Source organism: Phaseolus vulgaris, chromosome 9 (assembly GCF_000499845.2).
Source record: "Phaseolus vulgaris cultivar G19833 chromosome 9, P. vulgaris v2.0, whole genome shotgun sequence".
In the NCBI taxonomy this organism is placed as follows: Eukaryota; Viridiplantae; Streptophyta; class Magnoliopsida; order Fabales; family Fabaceae; genus Phaseolus; species Phaseolus vulgaris.
The window spans coordinates 7,545,204-7,560,441 of record NC_023751.2 but is presented as its reverse complement, the minus strand read 5'-3'; the positions used below and the strand labels follow the sequence as shown (position 1 = coordinate 7,560,441).

General features: G+C 29.4%; 1 protein-coding gene across 2 annotated transcripts; it reads left to right on the top strand.

Annotated features, from left to right (window-relative positions):
* The first annotated feature begins 8,217 nt into the window (after nucleotides 1-8,217).
* Nucleotides 8,218-9,744, top strand: LOC137822677 (transcription factor bHLH94-like). Of its 2 annotated transcripts, none has more exons than XM_068627622.1 (3): nucleotides 8,218-8,883; nucleotides 8,973-9,332; nucleotides 9,423-9,744. In XM_068627622.1, exons 1-3 carry the CDS (start codon nucleotides 8,425-8,427, stop codon nucleotides 9,513-9,515), a joined length of 912 nt encoding a protein of 303 aa, XP_068483723.1. In that variant the 5' UTR covers nucleotides 8,218-8,424; the 3' UTR covers nucleotides 9,516-9,744. The 2 variants fall into 2 exon arrangements, with proteins under 2 accessions (XP_068483723.1, XP_068483722.1); XM_068627621.1 differs by having other exon boundaries at nucleotides 8,973-9,338.
* Nucleotides 9,745-15,238: the final 5,494 nt, after the last annotated feature.

Here is a 15,238-nt window from a genome sequence, read left to right as displayed (position 1 = left end):
AACCTGTTGTTTCATAAAAGCTACTTGTTGCATCATCTGAAAAGTTCAGAAAAAGTATCATCACACCATCACCATCATTTAATTATTTAATAGTTGAACAATGTAATAAACATTAACAACTTATATTTTTTATATAATAACATCTCAATATTATTATTTTAATATTTTTTATATTATTTAATTTTAAAGATTATCAAAAATATATTTTTTAGTTAACAATCACTTGCCATAAGTGAGAGTTATAAAGAAAGAGTTATCTTTATTGTTTTTACTCAAACTTCAAGTACTAAGAGCGTGAGAGTTGTAAAGAGTTATCTTTATTGTTTTTACTCAAACTTTAAGTAATAAGTTAAACAATAACATTTGAGTGATATTGATCATTACATAATTATTTAGAATATAAATAATTAGTAGCAAAAACTTTAATCATTAATTAGACACTAATTTAGAAACCATTTAATAATAATAGAAATTAATTTAAAAATCAAAATTTTTTTAGTCTCTAAAATGGTCTCTAATTTAGTTACTATAGTAACTAATTATTTTTTGTCTCTAACAATTGATTTCTATTTCATGATTTTTTTGTAGTGCAATTTTAGAGACAAAAAATAATTAGTTGTTATAATGACTAAATTAGAAACCTTTTAGAGACTAAATAAATTTTTGGTTTCTAAATTAGTTTCTATTATTGTTAAATGGTTTCTAAATTGGTATCTAATTAACAACACTAAATATTTTTTAGTTTCTAAAATGTTCTTTAATTTATTTACTATTGCAAATAATTATTTTGGTCTCTAAAAATTGGTTTCTATTTGATGATTTTCTTGTAGTGTTCACAAAGAAATTCTTTTTTCTGTGTTATTTTTTTTTATATATAGAAATAATCTTATTCAAATCGAACTGAAAAAGATAATTTTGTAAAAGTTCATATTAATGATTAATGTTTTACTTAGAGTTGAGTTTTTAAGAATAAAAATATTAATAATGGTGGTTGTATAAAAAATAATAGGTGAAATTTAGTATTTATTTCTATTCGTATACTTTTTTTTCCTTTCTAATTTTAAAATATAACCATTGAATAAAAATAGAAAATATGAACCTAGAAAAATCCTTTTATATATTGTTATATTTTATATATTGTTATTAATATATGGTTATAGATATTAACGTGTACATTAATTTTAAATTTAATATAATTTTTAATACATATTCATTTGCTGAAAACAGGAAAAACTAAAATAAATAAATAAATAAGGTGAGATAGTTGAATTATGTTAATAACTCTTTAAAACTTTCTTGTAAAAATATGGTTTAATAATAATTACTTAAATTATAGTTTTTAATGGTAAACAATCTCTCCGAAAACAACACTCACTTGCACCTCATCTCTTCACACATGTGGAGGGGCTAACATTCACTCCTCCCTCCATTTTCCATCTTCTATCTTCTCAAATATATGTAAAACTCCTCAACCAAACATGAATAGTAACCTACTTTTCTCACCCCCACAAATCCACACAAATAATACATATACTCTTCCAAACAAAGCATTAATGTAAAAGAGATAGGAAAAATAAATAAATAAGTTATATATATTTATATTAGTTCGTTTGACAAGGCAAACTACGCTTAATTCTCAATCAACAAATTGAGTTCCACCAATAATATTAATGTTGTGAAGTTACAAATGAGTATTATTTTGACTTGTTGTTGGTATTGGCTAACTTGTACAAGTATTGTTTAGGATCATAATCACTCCTTATTTGACCCGTTGAGTATTTCTTGGGAATTTAATCACTTTTGGCTAACTCATTCGAATATTGTTTGGGAATATAATCACACTTGGGTAACTCATTCGAGTATTCTTTGGGAACATAATCATTCTTGGCTAACTCCTTCGAGTATTCTCTGACACTTAGCCACTTATGACTAAAACAGAGTATTATTTCAAAATGATGTCACTCATGACTAACTTGTTTAAGGATATTCTTAGAACAACAACCACTATTGACTAATAACTGAGTATTCTTTTCCAAACAACTACTATTGGCTAAGATAGAGAATTTATTTGAGTAGTGATCGACATATCACATGGTTGCACATTGGAGAGTAATAACGTCTTCTGACATACATAAGATTTATGCACTATTTTCTAGTTTGTTAAATGAACACGGGTAGTGTTCTCTACAAAACTTCTTAGGGACATAAATTTGAACAGTGTGTCAGAACTATGCAATGTTGTTCTCTTTATTTTCCTTAATGAATGACTCTAAATAGGTGTTGAAGAATATAATCATTGCAAATTCTTTCTTTTCTAGTTGTTGGGCAACTTCAGTTCACTTGAATGTCTTTCTTTCGTTTCATGAGCTTGGTCACGAATGATGTTTTAAATGAATTCCATGTAGCATTAAATGTTTCTTCCTTCTTCACACAATATCCTTATTAAGAATAAAGAAAATCGATATAGGATTAATATCTCTTGTGTAAAATACACAAGTAGGATTGTTTATTTTAAAGATGGAAATAATAACAAAATAATATAACAAAATAAAAGAAACTATGAGCTAAGTCTATTACATTCAACAATCTTGATAGTTACTTATCTCTTCTTAAACAATGTGTGTTTACTTAAATTAGTGTAAAGTACAAAATCGTATGAATCATATAGTCTTTCTTGTGTTAATAATGTGTGCATTAGAGAGTTGTTGAAGAAAAAAGTTTTAATTCTTTATCCAAGAGATCATTGGTGTGACTTGAGTTTGAATGGATCTTCTTGACAAAGGAAGATAACCGACATTCACTACAACCTCTAAGAAACATAAAAATATTTGTGAAATACGATGTAAGTTTAATATTATGTGTGTTTCGTAGAAACATGTAAAATGCTTATCATACGTAAAATAGGACTACATAGTATTTTATTGACTAGCCGACGAAACACTTACTTCTTTTATATTTTATTGCTAAACAAATATATTGTCCAAGATAAAGCATGATCATGTTCTATTATTTATTGCTTTCAACACTTAATCAAAATTTATAAATGTTGAACTTTTTCCTAACATCATTATATAATTTACTTTAATTATATATTCTATTTATTTAAATTTGAAATATTATTTAAAATATTTAAATTTAATATTAAAAGAATTTAAGGCCACAAGTCAAAGACGATAAGTTTTTTTTTCGAAAAAATAAATATAAATGATTTTATATGTTTTTTTTAAATATTGTTCAATTATTTATTCTACTAATAAAAATATATTTTACATATTATAATATCCAAGTTATAGACTATTAATTATAGATTAACATATAAAATTTCGGTGTGTTATGTCGTAACAAAATCTTATATAATTATTATCACTAGTACAAAAATAAGAAAAAAACGCTCCTTATTTAACGCGGTTCAGCACTTAAACGCATTCGTAAAAAACACAGTGGCATTTTTGAAATTATTTTGATGTACAAATGCGGTTATTTAAATAACCGTATTTGTAAATCAAGAGCTTCCATTTACAAATGCGGCTAAAACTAATAGCCGCATTTGTAAATCGAAGTGCTTGATTTACAAATGCGGTTTTTTTGTTTAGCCGCATTTGTAAATGGTTTTTATCCTAAAAATTTTACGCGCTCAACAGTTTCGTTCATTCTCTGTTTGCGCTCATATCTGTTCTTCGTTTTCTCTGGTTGCGAAGTTCTGCATTTTTGAAGGTACGTAACTGCATTGCCCCTCATTCTCTTGTTTCCATTGCCCCTAACAACTGCATTGAACTCCAATGGCTTTCACTTTCCATATTGCTTTCGTTTTTAATGGGTTTCGCTCTGCATTTTGAAGGTGTATTGTTCCATTGCTTCCGCCGCTGTCACATTTCGCTCTCGTCGCTCCGCCACTGCTTCCGCCGCTGTCGTGTTTCCTCTTCTCCCCTTCCACTTTTCACCAACAACGTGCCCCTAAAACCCCAGCTCATTCAGAAGAATATACAAATGCGGCTATTTCAAATAACCGCATTCGTAAATCACATTTACAAATGCGACTATAAAGCCGCATTTGTATTTCTCTGATTTACAACTGCGTGCTGATCAAATCAAATGTGACTCTATAGCCGCATTTGTAAATGTAAAATAGCCGCATTTGATTAACATTTCTGCGTAGTGTATAACTTTATTTCATTAAATTGTCTTCTTCTTTTTCATCTATGTTTTATGTTTTTTAATTGATAAATAAAAATAAAATATTTTAATGGTGTTTCAACTTTTATAAAAAAAAAAAAATATGTAAATCAATATTCCTTAAAAAATGGTATAATATCCATGTGTGAGGTTCCTTTTTGTAAAGACCCTAAAATACAGCAAAGAGGGAGAACCCATCCAAAAAAAAACACAAATTCTTTCAACTTAATATTGTGCCCCTTCTTATCTTTTTTTTTTTTTTCACTTTCCATCACTTATGTAACCAATTCCATCCTCTGAGTTTGTAACTTATGTATATTAATTATGTTTATAGTTTTAAATAATTTTCAATTTTAATCTAACTTCAAAAATACATCCATACTCGTAGACGTACACGTATAAGGATGTACACACGCGCAGATTATTGAACTGGATTTGGGCATTTTTCATCGTATGAGATCCACGCACCGAACGGATCATTGCATGTGATGTGATTGGTAATTTCAAACTGAACATGTATTTTCATAACCAGTAGCTAATACGATATTTAAAATCGATTTGCAATACCTAGCATGTCTCCTAAAAATACGTCGTATGTATACGTTTATACATCCAGAAAAAAAAATCTCTTTATGCACTTGTATTTGTTATTAATATTTCTCATCATTCAACACATCCAATTTCACTTAATTTTTTTTATTAAAAAATCAGGATATTCTATGCTCGAAGCCCTAATTTAGCTTCTAATTAAAGCCTTTAAATCTCATAAACATTGTACTCAATTACTACTTATAAACTTTTAAACTTATTGCGCCTCTTAATTCAAGCATAAACCTATTTAGAGGAAAATATTGGTTTGAAGATTTTAAGCAGAAAACATCCACAACCAAACTAAACTTGCTTAACAAAATACACAATAACTTAATTAACTATAATAACGCATTATTAAAACTAAATAGACCAACCAGCCTTTTGTTTTTCTCACGAGCATTCATCAATTGACACGAGACAGAATCGTACAAAATAGTTATTTATGAGGCCATTGTCCTACTATACTATTCTAACATAAGTTAATTATATTTTTATTGAGATTTCACATTAATTAAAAATAATGTTAATGATTTTTTTTTGTTTTATAAAAAAAAAAATTAAAGTTAGTTGCTTCTATTATACATAATTTATGAATATAATTAAAAAGAAAAAATAAAAGTAGGTGGCATAATATGATATTGATTAGGTGAGTAGGGAGAATAATTCCGTGAACAGGTAGTGAAATACGAAATGAATTATAATATATAGTATCTAGTAGTTGTACATGTAGCATCCACATATCTTAATGTGCCAAATTGTTGTATGGTTAATTAAGCAATCATCGAACCACGTAATCCACATTTTTTTCTGATAATTCAAAGGAATGCTTGTTGGGTTTGGATTTTTCTTTATTAGATTAATCATTTTATACTCGAATTCAGATATTGGCAAAGGAACTATAATAAAAAAAAACGATGGAATATTATAATGGTAATAAATAAATACTATTGTGTTACTCACATTCTGCACAATTAGGAGACCCAAGAAAACAAAGCCTACAAATATACGTGGTCAAATGGTTAATTAATAGTTTTTGACCGTGTCAAAGATCTATATGCCAGAAATTAAATAAAATGGGTGTTATATGTAAGATTAAAGTAAGTAGTATTTCAAGAACCAATAATTTATATGAATAAATAATTAGTAATAAAAAATTTATGTCCAACATCTTCAATTCTAAAAAGTAATTTTTTTTTTCTTAGAAAATAACTAAGATAAAGTGATGACAAGTAAGTAATAGAGTTTTCAATCAGAAAAATCCTAGAAAATAACTAATAATAAGTTATGACAAATAGTTACCTTCCATTATATATTAGTTGTTAGTATAGTCTGATAAAAAATTATTATAAAAAGTCCGTAAATAATTAATTATATTATTAGTGTGTTCAAGTATATAATATCATTGTGTTTTAGCAAAAAATACTAAAGTAATTACAGTCCACAATAATTTATAATAAAAAAAATAGGGCAAATTCTCCATGTTCCACTATAACTTCTTTCCACATCTTAATATTTTTTCTTAATTTTAATATTACTCTCTTTTGAGTGTGATAGAGAGATAAATTTTTTGGTGTTTTTATCGGTAGTGTTTAATATGAAAGTTACAAAACCCAAAAAAAATACTAGCGAAGTGTAGAAATGAAGTACAAATTTATAAAAAAAATTATCTTCACTATAGAAGAAACTTTTAGTTATGACTTTCGAGTGTTCACAATTTATTTCAAGATGTAATAACAGTTTATTTAATAAAATCATTGCAAGTGTAACAGTCGTTATTTTCTTGATAAAATTTATGTGATATGGTCGAAGGAAAAACTTCTAACTACAAGAGATCCAAATATTTAGGTAAGTGGAGGTTTACCTTACCGAGTAAATTTAAACATGTCAAATGATGAGATTGTTCTTTCAAATATTATGATTTGAGAAAGATGAAAATGTTTCGGTTGGAAGAGAAATGTGAAAATAATAATGTGAAATTATTAAAAAATATGAAATTATCCTTTATTAAGAGTTATTCATTTTTTTTAAATCCGATGTTTTAGAATTAATATAAAGAATTTGACAAAAAAATAGCATTATAACTTGTATTGTTATGGATTAAGCTTTAACCCAATTTAAAATATGGAACTAATTTAAAATCATATTTGTTGTCTGAGATTAATATACGAGATAAAATCATTATTTCGCAGCTTTCTAAGAATCTGTTGCTGTTGATTTTTTTCATTATTCCATATCTTTGTTAGCTTTTCTCACAGCCATTTACTATTATTTTTTTGCATGTTTCCTTTTTGCTATTCAATTATTCTTCTTATAACTTTTATTTAAGTTTATTTGATTGTTTGAATTTCTTAAGTCTGTAATAGAAATGAATTAGTTAAAGAAAATTCAGAAGAATAAGTAGATTTGTGAATTGGGATTGAAATGAAAAAATAAAAATGTGGTGAGAAGCCTGACATTGAATGATGGTGTTCTGTGTAGACGTCCAAATCCTGGAAATGGAACTTTACATATTTACTGTTTACATGAAATATTAATATATAAAATGGTAAAAAAAGGGTACAGTGTGGTTGGAAAGGGAATGAAGGAGGAGAATGGTGTGTGTTGATGGAAGATGATTACAGAATGGCCCTTTCTGTTGTGTGGTCACATGGATTCCTCTGAACTCTGGACTTTGTCCTATGCCTGTCCTATGCTGTTTGTTTGCTGTTCTTTATTTTCCTTTTCCTTTTCTTCTGTTTATGCATCTTTCTCCCAATCCCTCACTCATCACCACCTTTTCCTCTTCTTTCTCTGTTTCATGTCCCAATACCCGACCACATTATTGCCAAATCAAACTACACACACACACAATTTTATTCTCTATCCATGCACGGATTATAAAAACTATATATTTTTCATTTTTATTTTAAAACTTATCGGACAAAAATCACCATATTTGTTTCTAATTTATTATTCATGGAATTGAGGATAAGATTACTTTATCCACGATAGAGATTGAAGTCTTACATTTTATATCATATTCTAACAATCGTCCATTAACTCCATCGTTCCAAAAAATTATTTCTCTTGGAAGAAATTAGAGGAAGCGAAAAATTTCAAAGCACAAGTTAATAACGAAAAAACATAGCACATATTTTGAATAGAGATCTGACAGAGGGCAACCATTTGAATAAGTTTGTGAGGTTGTTATTGTTATTATAATTATGACGTAGTTATTTTGGGGACATTAACTAATAATACATGGGCATTATGATTGGAAATAAAGGATTAAAGAAAGCGCGAAGAGAATCTGTGTAGCTAATTGAGTTTACGCGATGAAGTAAGTGGCCTAGAACAGCAATGAAACCTCACGTGCAGGGTGCTGTAGCTTTTTGTTTGTTTGAATAATAGTGTTGAAAAGGTAACAAGCTTTCTTGGTAATGCGTTGATAAAAGGGGGAGTTTGTTTGGTCCATTGGTAATGTAGTGCTTCTTCTTCCTCCTCTCAACTTTCTTCCTCTCTCTTTTCCCTCTCCTCTTCTAATAATTAACCTCCCTCTCTCCCCTCTCCCCTCTCCCCTCTCCCCTGTACCTTCCCACAACCTTCTCTCTCTCTGTGTTCGTGACTTCGTCTCTCCTTTGCCAGCTGCAGGGAGAGGCTCTTCTCAGAAACTCACAAATAATGGCACTGGAAGCTGTGGTATTTCCGCCGTACGCTTGCAAGGATTATTTTTACTCCTTGGTAGGAGCAGCACCCAACTTCGGTTTTCAAGCGGCAGAAGAAGAGAAACTCCTCCTAGGAATCATCAACACCAACATAGAACACAATCTATACGCAAACTTGGATTCTTCTTCTACCACGATCTTGCAAAATGTGAAGGAACAACAATGGGATTCTCACTCCTCCCCTGAAGCCTGCACCATTGATGAATCCACGATCCCACCTCCTTCTTCGTCGGCGGAAGCCACCGCGACAACGACGAGTCGGCGCAAACGGCGTCGTACGAAGAGCGAGAAGAACAAAGAGGAAATCGAAAACCAGAGGACGACCCACATTGCAGTTGAACGGAACCGCAGAAAGCAGATGAACGAGTACTTAGCCGTACTCCGATCCTTGATGCCCTCTTCTTACGTTCAGAGGGTAAGTTGATTTGTTTGTGACAATGATATCTAGTTAGTTAGTTAGTTAGTTAGTGATGACTGATTTAAACGAGGTGGTTACTTAAACAGGGTGACCAAGCGTCTATCATTGGAGGGGCAATTAACTTTGTGAAGGAGTTGGAGCAGGTTTTGCAGTCAATGGAGGGTGAAAAAAGAAGGAAGCAGGGTGAAGAGAATGTTGGAGCCTTTGCTGAGTTCTTCACGTTTCCTCAGTACACGACGCGTGGCACGCAGAAGCAGGAACAGAAAGAATGGGCCGTCGCAGACATTGAAGTCACCATGGTGGATAGTCATGCGAATCTAAAGATCCTCTCAAAGAAACAACCCTCCCATCTTATGAAGATCGTTCTCGGCCTTCAAAGTCTCAGACTCACCATTCTCCACCTCAATGTTACCACTCTCCACCACATGGTCCTCTACTCAATTAGCGTTAAGGTTCTTACTGAATCAACACTTTTTTTTTTCTTTCCTTTTCGGTCTTCCATTTCTTATTCTCTCTGTTCGGATTGATTGGAGCAGGTAGAGGAGGGGTGTGAGCTGAACACGGTGGATGAAATTGCGGCTGCAGTGAATCAACTGTTAGGCACAATCCAACAAGTTGCATTCAACTGAACTAAACAGAATTAATTTTGTTTTAATTCATTTTAAAATGTTCTCTATCCTTCTGTTCTTGGTTGAGTAATTTGGGATATATGTCATTGTGTCTGTTACAACGTAGGAGGGGGTTAACAACGTTGTTTTATCCTTTTTCTTTTCTTTTTTAATGTAGTTGAAATGCGAAAGGCTGTATCTACATCCAACTGCCTAACAAGTTTCACTGAAATACAACTTCATTTCAATAGAGACTGCGACCAATCCTTTTTTCTTTTTTTTCTTGTCTTCTTTCTTTCATAAAATTAATTTAGTTTAAAAATGGAATAAGAATATTAGCAAACATTATTTTATTTCCAAACAGTTATCAATATTTTTAATTTTACGTGCTACTAAGAATAGGGTAGAGACAGAAATATCCCCAACGTGTAAAAATAGTAGTTTTTTGCACTTGGTTAACTTTTGTCACTAACTTCACATATTCTCAATCAATGATTCATGATTTGCTTATCCATACTTTTTCAAAGAATTTTTATCCTTTACATTTATTTTAATTTTACTTTTTATTCTATTTTTTCTTTGGTCACAACTTTTTACCATGTCTCTTATTTCCTTCACGCACCTAATAATAGAGCGTGAAACAAACATCTTTGTTTATCAGAATATATATATTTTTATGTGTGGACGGTCCAATGATACAGCAACCAAAGCCCTTGCTTTAGGTGTAGAAAAAAACTAGCTTTGTATTTTGTACGACTCATAATTTTTGTATTTTTTTTTCTTTCACTCAGAATTAATTATTCATCAATTCCAATTAAGTAACTTAATAATTATTTACAACAAAGGTATCTCATTCTAACTATATCAGTTCTCAAATTTAGCTTCATATCTCTTTATCAAATTCTCTAATTACCCAAACTCACTCTATCTGAAGTATATTTGTCTAAATGTCACTCTCCATATTTCATACTTCGTCTGTTTCTATACTATTCAATGTCTTTTCACAGCTCATCAAAGTAAGTGTTGCTTTTATTACAAGAATATGATGTATAAGAAGAAAAATTATTCTTTACAAATGTTCTTATTTTTTTAGTTTTTTTTTTCAAATGCTTTTATTTTTTATTGAATAATATTAATAATTATAGTAAGTGTTGTTTCTATAGAATGAAGTTTTTTTTAAATAAAATTGATTAAATCTTATTCAAGTTGAAAAAAAATGGATTGACTATAATATCATTGTAAAAAGAATTGTTAAACACAATTGAATGTAACATTGGACAAGCCACATCAAATTCTATTATTTATCGAAATGACAAATTTCATGGGTGAGTTTAACATTTCTAGAATTATAAATATGACGTTGCTTTAATAGATTGGTATGAAAACAATACAAGAAAATTTAAATTTACTGATGTGTTATTACATATAAATTATTATCCACGGACATGTATTTATTAGTAGATTTGAAAATGTTTTGGATTTTTTAGGCTTATTGTAGAGTTATCTTATACTAATGCAACTTTTATTTTTATTTTGTTGGTTGGAGTATTCCTTAAATATCTCTATTAATTTTATTTTTTGAAAAAAATTTATCATTAAATTCAACATCACATACAAATTATTATCTATGAATAAATATAGATAAATTTATTATTCTCTACGAATTATTACCCACAAATTATTATTATTAATAATAATAATAATAATAACGTTAATAATAATATTATTAATTTTCTACTCATATTATTAATAACAATAATGAGATTGATAATAATAATTATAATCATAATAAGAATAAAAGTAAATATAATGTGATTATTGAGTTTGTTTATCTAGTGTAAAAGGATTGTAGGATTGTATGTATACTTATGTGTTTTGTATTTGATTTCCTTTTAACATTACCAAGAGATGAGTATTGATGGAAAAAACACGGAATTATATTTCCACGGATAAGAATTTGTGGAAAATTTACCTATATCTTAGTTACTTACAAATAAGGATGAATATTTTAAAAAACTTATTTTTATGATAAATTTAATTAATAACTCATAATTTAACATATTATTTTTAAGAATTTATTTGTTTTAAGGAGTGGATTTGAAGGATTAAAAGTTGAAATTGTTTGGATAAAGCGAGTGGAAAATAAATAAAAAAAATGAAAGAAAATTTGTAAAAGATGGATACATGTAATAAATAAAAAATATTTTAATTGATAAAATTATAATATTACTATTTTACCCTTATATTTAAAATGAAATTAGAATGAGGATTTGATTAACTTGTATGTTAGTATTGAAAATGACAAACATTAGTAACTATTCCACCAAAAAGTTTTATATTAATTTAAAAATAAAGTGATTGTCGAGATTCTAATCAATATATACTTTTAATTTAAATAAAAGTATAAAAAACATGTTTATTTTAACTTAGAAAGAGAAATGTATTGGAATACTTATGTCTATCATGCATCAAAATTTAAATATAGTAATGTTAATCATTATTCTCATACATTCAAAAATTTAATTTAAAAAACTATAAATTACCTGATATTGTCAATTTATCTAAAATATTTTTTTTAATAAAATTAAAAAATAAAATTATTACTTATATTATTATTTTATAAATTTATTATTATTATTGTTATTATTTATTATTATTTATTACTATATAAATTTATTATTATTATTCTTATTACTTTTTATTGAAAATATCTTTATTATTATATTATATTATGAGAGTTATAACATGTTATGATTGGTATAACATAATTATGTTATTAGTGTTGAAGAGGGAAAAGACTTCCTAGCGTTTTAAAATAAATTGTTGCGTAAGTAATCAACAAATTGATTTGAAGGAATAAAAAACATATTTAAGGATTTTGAAAAAGTATTTAAAGCATATATGTTTGATAATGACTTTTTTCTGTTTTTATGCTAACTAAATTATTTTTTACATTTAATTATTTAAACCACAGCCATGATTCGCACATTGGTGTTTTTAATATAAAAACCTCATAGACATATTTGATTATTCCCCCAGTGTAATTTCGAGTTAGAAAAGTCTACGATGGGTGACATAAATTGACATAAAGAAGGTGTGAAGAAAAATCTAGTGATAATTAAAATCTTCTGGATCCCTCTTTTCCTTATCTAATCATCTTTCGTAATATTTTTATTATTTTTCTCTTTTTTTTTATCAATAAATACTGTGTTTGCTTTTATTTGTTCATGATTTAGAAAGAGATTATGTTAAGCAAATTGCACCAACATCCATTACAAGAGAGATTTTCAATTCAATCAATTTAGTTTTGAAAGATATCATGATTTAACAAATTGGGAGTGAATATTAAAAAAAAAATCACTTACTTATATACATGTGAAATTTATATATATATATAAAATAATAAATGGTCTCAATAAAATAGATTTAAATTATTATATTTATATTTATTTATATATTATAAAATATTTTTATTTTAAGTCAATGTTTATATCGAGTCCATGTGAAATCTGCAACTCATATTAAATTTTTATTAACTTTAATTACAAGAAAAATTATATAAGAAGATGATACAAAAATGAAAATTTTATTTTTATTTACATTATGTACAAAAAATATATACAAGTGTATGAACACTTTTTCTCTCCAAATTACAAACTAAGTTGGTAGGTGAAGATCATGAACCCAACTTGTGTAGTAACATGTTCCTGCCAGTGTCTTCGTACAAATATTTGTGAGCTGGTACTAGCTATGCCCCAACTAGTAATTTTTCTTGCACAATGTGGCAGTCTATCTGTGTTTTGTTCGTTCATGAAATATTGAGTTTGTTGCTATATGTAATGTCGCTTGATTGTCACATAAAAATTGAGTTGACAAGTTACATGACCTTTAAGTTCTGCAACAAATATCGCAATCAAACTATCTTCAAACAAGTATTGGCCATCGCGCGGTATTCTACTTCCGCAGATCTTGATACGTTTGTCTATTTTTTTGACTTCCATGAGATAATAGAAGAACCAAGAAAAATGCAATACCCAGATAAAATACAATGTTAGGTCGAGTAACCGTGAGGTATATCAGTCGTCCCACAAGTCGTCTGTATTTGACTGGATCCTTTAATAACTCTCCATCGTCTGGTGTGGGTTTTAGGTATTGCTCAATTGGAAATTTGTCTAGACGAGCACATGTGAGTCCCGTATCTTGCAAAATATCAAACCCATATTTTCTTTGTGACATGTAAATACCAGCTTTGGAACGGGAAAATTCAATCCCCAGAAAACATTTTAAGTCTCCAAGATCTTTAATGCGAATATGTTGTAATATACAGGTTGAATTTCTGTCAAATCATTTTCTTGAAATCCTGCAGATTTAATCACATGAGAAAAAGTTGAAAACCATGTCCAGGATGCCTGTTTGAGACCAAAGGGATTTGTTAAGTCGACATACAATGTTCTCCCCTGTCGATGATGCTGACAAGTCCATGTAAATAATTTCGTGCAATTTGCCATGTAAGAAGGCATTTGGCACATCTAGTTAGTGAATAAACCGATTTCTGGCTGCTGCAATGGTGAGGAGACACCTCAAAGTTGTTAATTTCGTTGTAGGTGAAACAGTTTCACAATAGTCGACACATTCAATCTTAGTGTATCCTTTTGCGACAAGGTGCGCATTATATTTGTCGACGCTGCCATTTGAGTTGTACTTTATTTTATAGACCTATTGACATCCGATGAGTTTCTGCCCGGCTGGTAACGTGTCAAGGTCCACCGTTTGATTTAGCTGTAAGGTGAAAAATCTTTGTTCATTGCTTTTTGCCAATTTGGATCAAGGATAGCTTGAGCATAAGTGTGACGTTCTCTGGTGGTTGTGATGTTAGCAAGATATACACTATTTGTAGAAGAAAATCGTGAATTAGAAACAACATGATCCATTCGACCGGTCTTTGGCAGTGGTCAAATGATTGGCTTGAGATCCCGTTACGTAGTCTTAAAGCCAGGAAGGTGGAATTGATGTGCGGTTGGATCATCGAACAGGAAGGTCGGTTGGAGAAGGTTCGGTAATGGGTGCCAGATTTCCTGGCGTGGGAGAAGAAGGTTGGTCTGTTGGAGGTACAGGTGCATTGTGACGAGTAGGAGAAGAAGGTTAGTTTGTTGGAGGTTCAGGTGCATTGTGACGAGTAGGAGAAGAAGGTTGATCGAGTGAATTTTGGACAAGAGTGGGTAAGTCAATGTCAATAGCGAGCAAAATAGGTAAGGATTGCGGTTGAGACTGTTGCAAAATGGAAAACACTTTCATGAAATGTGACATCCCGACTTGTAAATAAAATGTCTACATCTATATAAAATAATTTGTATCATTTTTTATTGAGAGGATAACAAAGGCAATCAAGTTTTTAGGTGAGAAAGTGAAGGTGGGCGATTATATATCATCTCTAAAGATGATTTATTTTTTAGTAAAGGTGATGAAAAACGATTAATGATATATTTGGCGGTTAAAACACATCTCCAAAATTCTAATGATAAATGAGACTGAAATAAGAGGAGTTTCAGGCTTGTGATTCATAAGAAATAGCCAAGTACATCTAGTATAGTCATCGACTATAGTGAGAAAAAAAACGTAGTAATGAAGATGCAAGTTGTAGACGTGCCGGAGAAGGATATTCGAGGCGCTTGTGCCATAAATCAGGGTCGATCGGAATTTGAGATGCGTGGGTTTATTTTGGAAGAGAGGAAATGTAGTATAAG

What these genes read in the sequence shown, in the direction of transcription:
- LOC137822677 (XM_068627621.1), top strand. Translation starts at nt 8,425, where the DNA reads ATGGCACTGGAAGCTGTGGTATTTCCGCCGTACGCTTGCAAGGATTAT. An exon ending in CCTCTTCTTACGTTCAGAGG is followed by an intron (nt 8,884 to 8,972) that starts GTAAGTTGATTT and finishes TTACTTAAACAG; the next exon opens with GGTGACCAAGCGTCTATCAT. An exon ending in TCTACTCAATTAGCGTTAAG is followed by an intron (nt 9,339 to 9,422) that starts GTTCTTACTGAA and finishes TGATTGGAGCAG; the next exon opens with GTAGAGGAGGGGTGTGAGCT.